This window comes from Theobroma umbraticum, unplaced genomic scaffold, assembly GCF_002168275.2.
Source record: "Theobroma umbraticum cultivar Fairchild unplaced genomic scaffold, ASM216827v3 scaffold_147.0, whole genome shotgun sequence".
Taxonomy (NCBI): Eukaryota; Viridiplantae; Streptophyta; class Magnoliopsida; order Malvales; family Malvaceae; genus Theobroma; species Theobroma umbraticum.
The window spans coordinates 10,481,311-10,482,664 of NW_018397259.1; the positions used below are offsets into that span (position 1 = coordinate 10,481,311).

Genomic DNA, 1,354 nt, shown 5'->3' on the forward strand with positions numbered 1-1,354 from the left:
GGTTTGTTTTCACTTTTCCTATGATAATGACTTATGTTGGAAGTTCAAGCCTATGAACTTTCGCTAGAAAATCCTGATCAAGCATTTGAACTAGAACATCTCCAAGTCATAGAAAAATCGATGCATGTAGGGACTTGTGTCTAGGTGATGATACCTTTAAATTAGGTTCATTGAATGTGATTAAGGTGAATCAACTAGATTGCATCTTTATCAAAAGTCGCTATCACTAAGGGGTGGTTTCCGAACGTCATGGCATTGCATTACCTAGTAAATCTTCTTTTTTCTATTTGCAGCATTAGTACTTAACAGCTTCTTTCTGCTTGACTTGTTCTTTGCTGATATGGTGGAGATTCCTTCGTAGCCAATGGAGGTCTCTTTGAGAAGATATTTTCATGGTTTCATGGGTTTAGCACTCGAAAGACTTGCCAAAAAAGGCACGATTTTCGAGGACAAAAAAGGTTTGCAATTTGCCAAATAGTGAAACCATGAAATGGAGTGATGAGACAAAGCACAGTGAATGATTCTCATATGTGTACCAACAACTACCATTGATCTGTTCAAAACCGGGCCTTCTGATATGCAACTAGGTCCTAAAGTTCCAAGCTGAAAGCACTTTCAGCTTGGGCATCAAAGCCAGCAGCCCTTACAGCCCAAGTAAGGAACGTTTCAAGCTGCTAGTCTGCTTTTAAGGTTATAATTTGATTCAATGACAAAGGTATATATTTTTTTATCTAAAAAAATTGATTGAAATCTTCATTTTCTGCAAAAAATGTGCAGCCTGGGAAACATGTTTTTGTGGGGTAATTAAGTTTGATTTCCCAAGCTTGCCGGTGAGAAATATCAAGTTGAACCAAAAAGAGCCACACAATAATTTAAAGTTTGATTGACAAATTTAGATATAAGCATTGGGGTCCATTCAAAAGGCATTCGAAAGATATGAATTGATATGCAACAGTAGGAAGGCTTGACTACTTTTCCATTCTTTTGAACATGCAACAAGAAGAAGAAAAAGTTCACTACAAAGAAAGCTTGAGATCTAAACCACTGTCTTCTCCTCCTTCCTTGGTATCTTGTCCTTGTTCTTGTTCTCTCTTCGAGGAAGGACCTGCTTCATTCACTGCCAGTAGGTTCTTAGGCTTGGCATCCTCCGTGAAATCTTCTGGTTGGAATTTTGGATTCCACACGGCAGCAACCTGCTTCTCTTCCTGTTTCTTCCTCTCTTCTTCTTCTTCTCCTTCTTTTGATCCATTGGGTACGTTTCTTAGACGATCACGCATCTCCTTTGTGCTTCTGATCAAAGCAAAGAACTTCTCCACCTTTTCTTCTTCTTCATCATCATCTTCTTCTGCTTCTT

The 1,354-nt window shown here is 38.6% G+C and overlaps 1 protein-coding gene across 1 annotated transcript in view; it reads right to left on the reverse strand.

Moving 5' to 3' along the window:
• Positions 1-858: 858 nt before the first annotated feature.
• Positions 859-1,354, reverse strand: part of NIMIN-3 (NIM1-interacting 3) — a 2,133-nt gene continuing 1,637 nt past the window's right edge. The window contains exon 2 of the mRNA XM_089783445.1: positions 859-1,351. Coding sequence (XP_089639571.1) covers positions 1,017-1,351 — 335 coding nt within the window. The 3' untranslated portion in view covers positions 859-1,016. The remainder of the gene's footprint in view (positions 1,352-1,354) is intronic.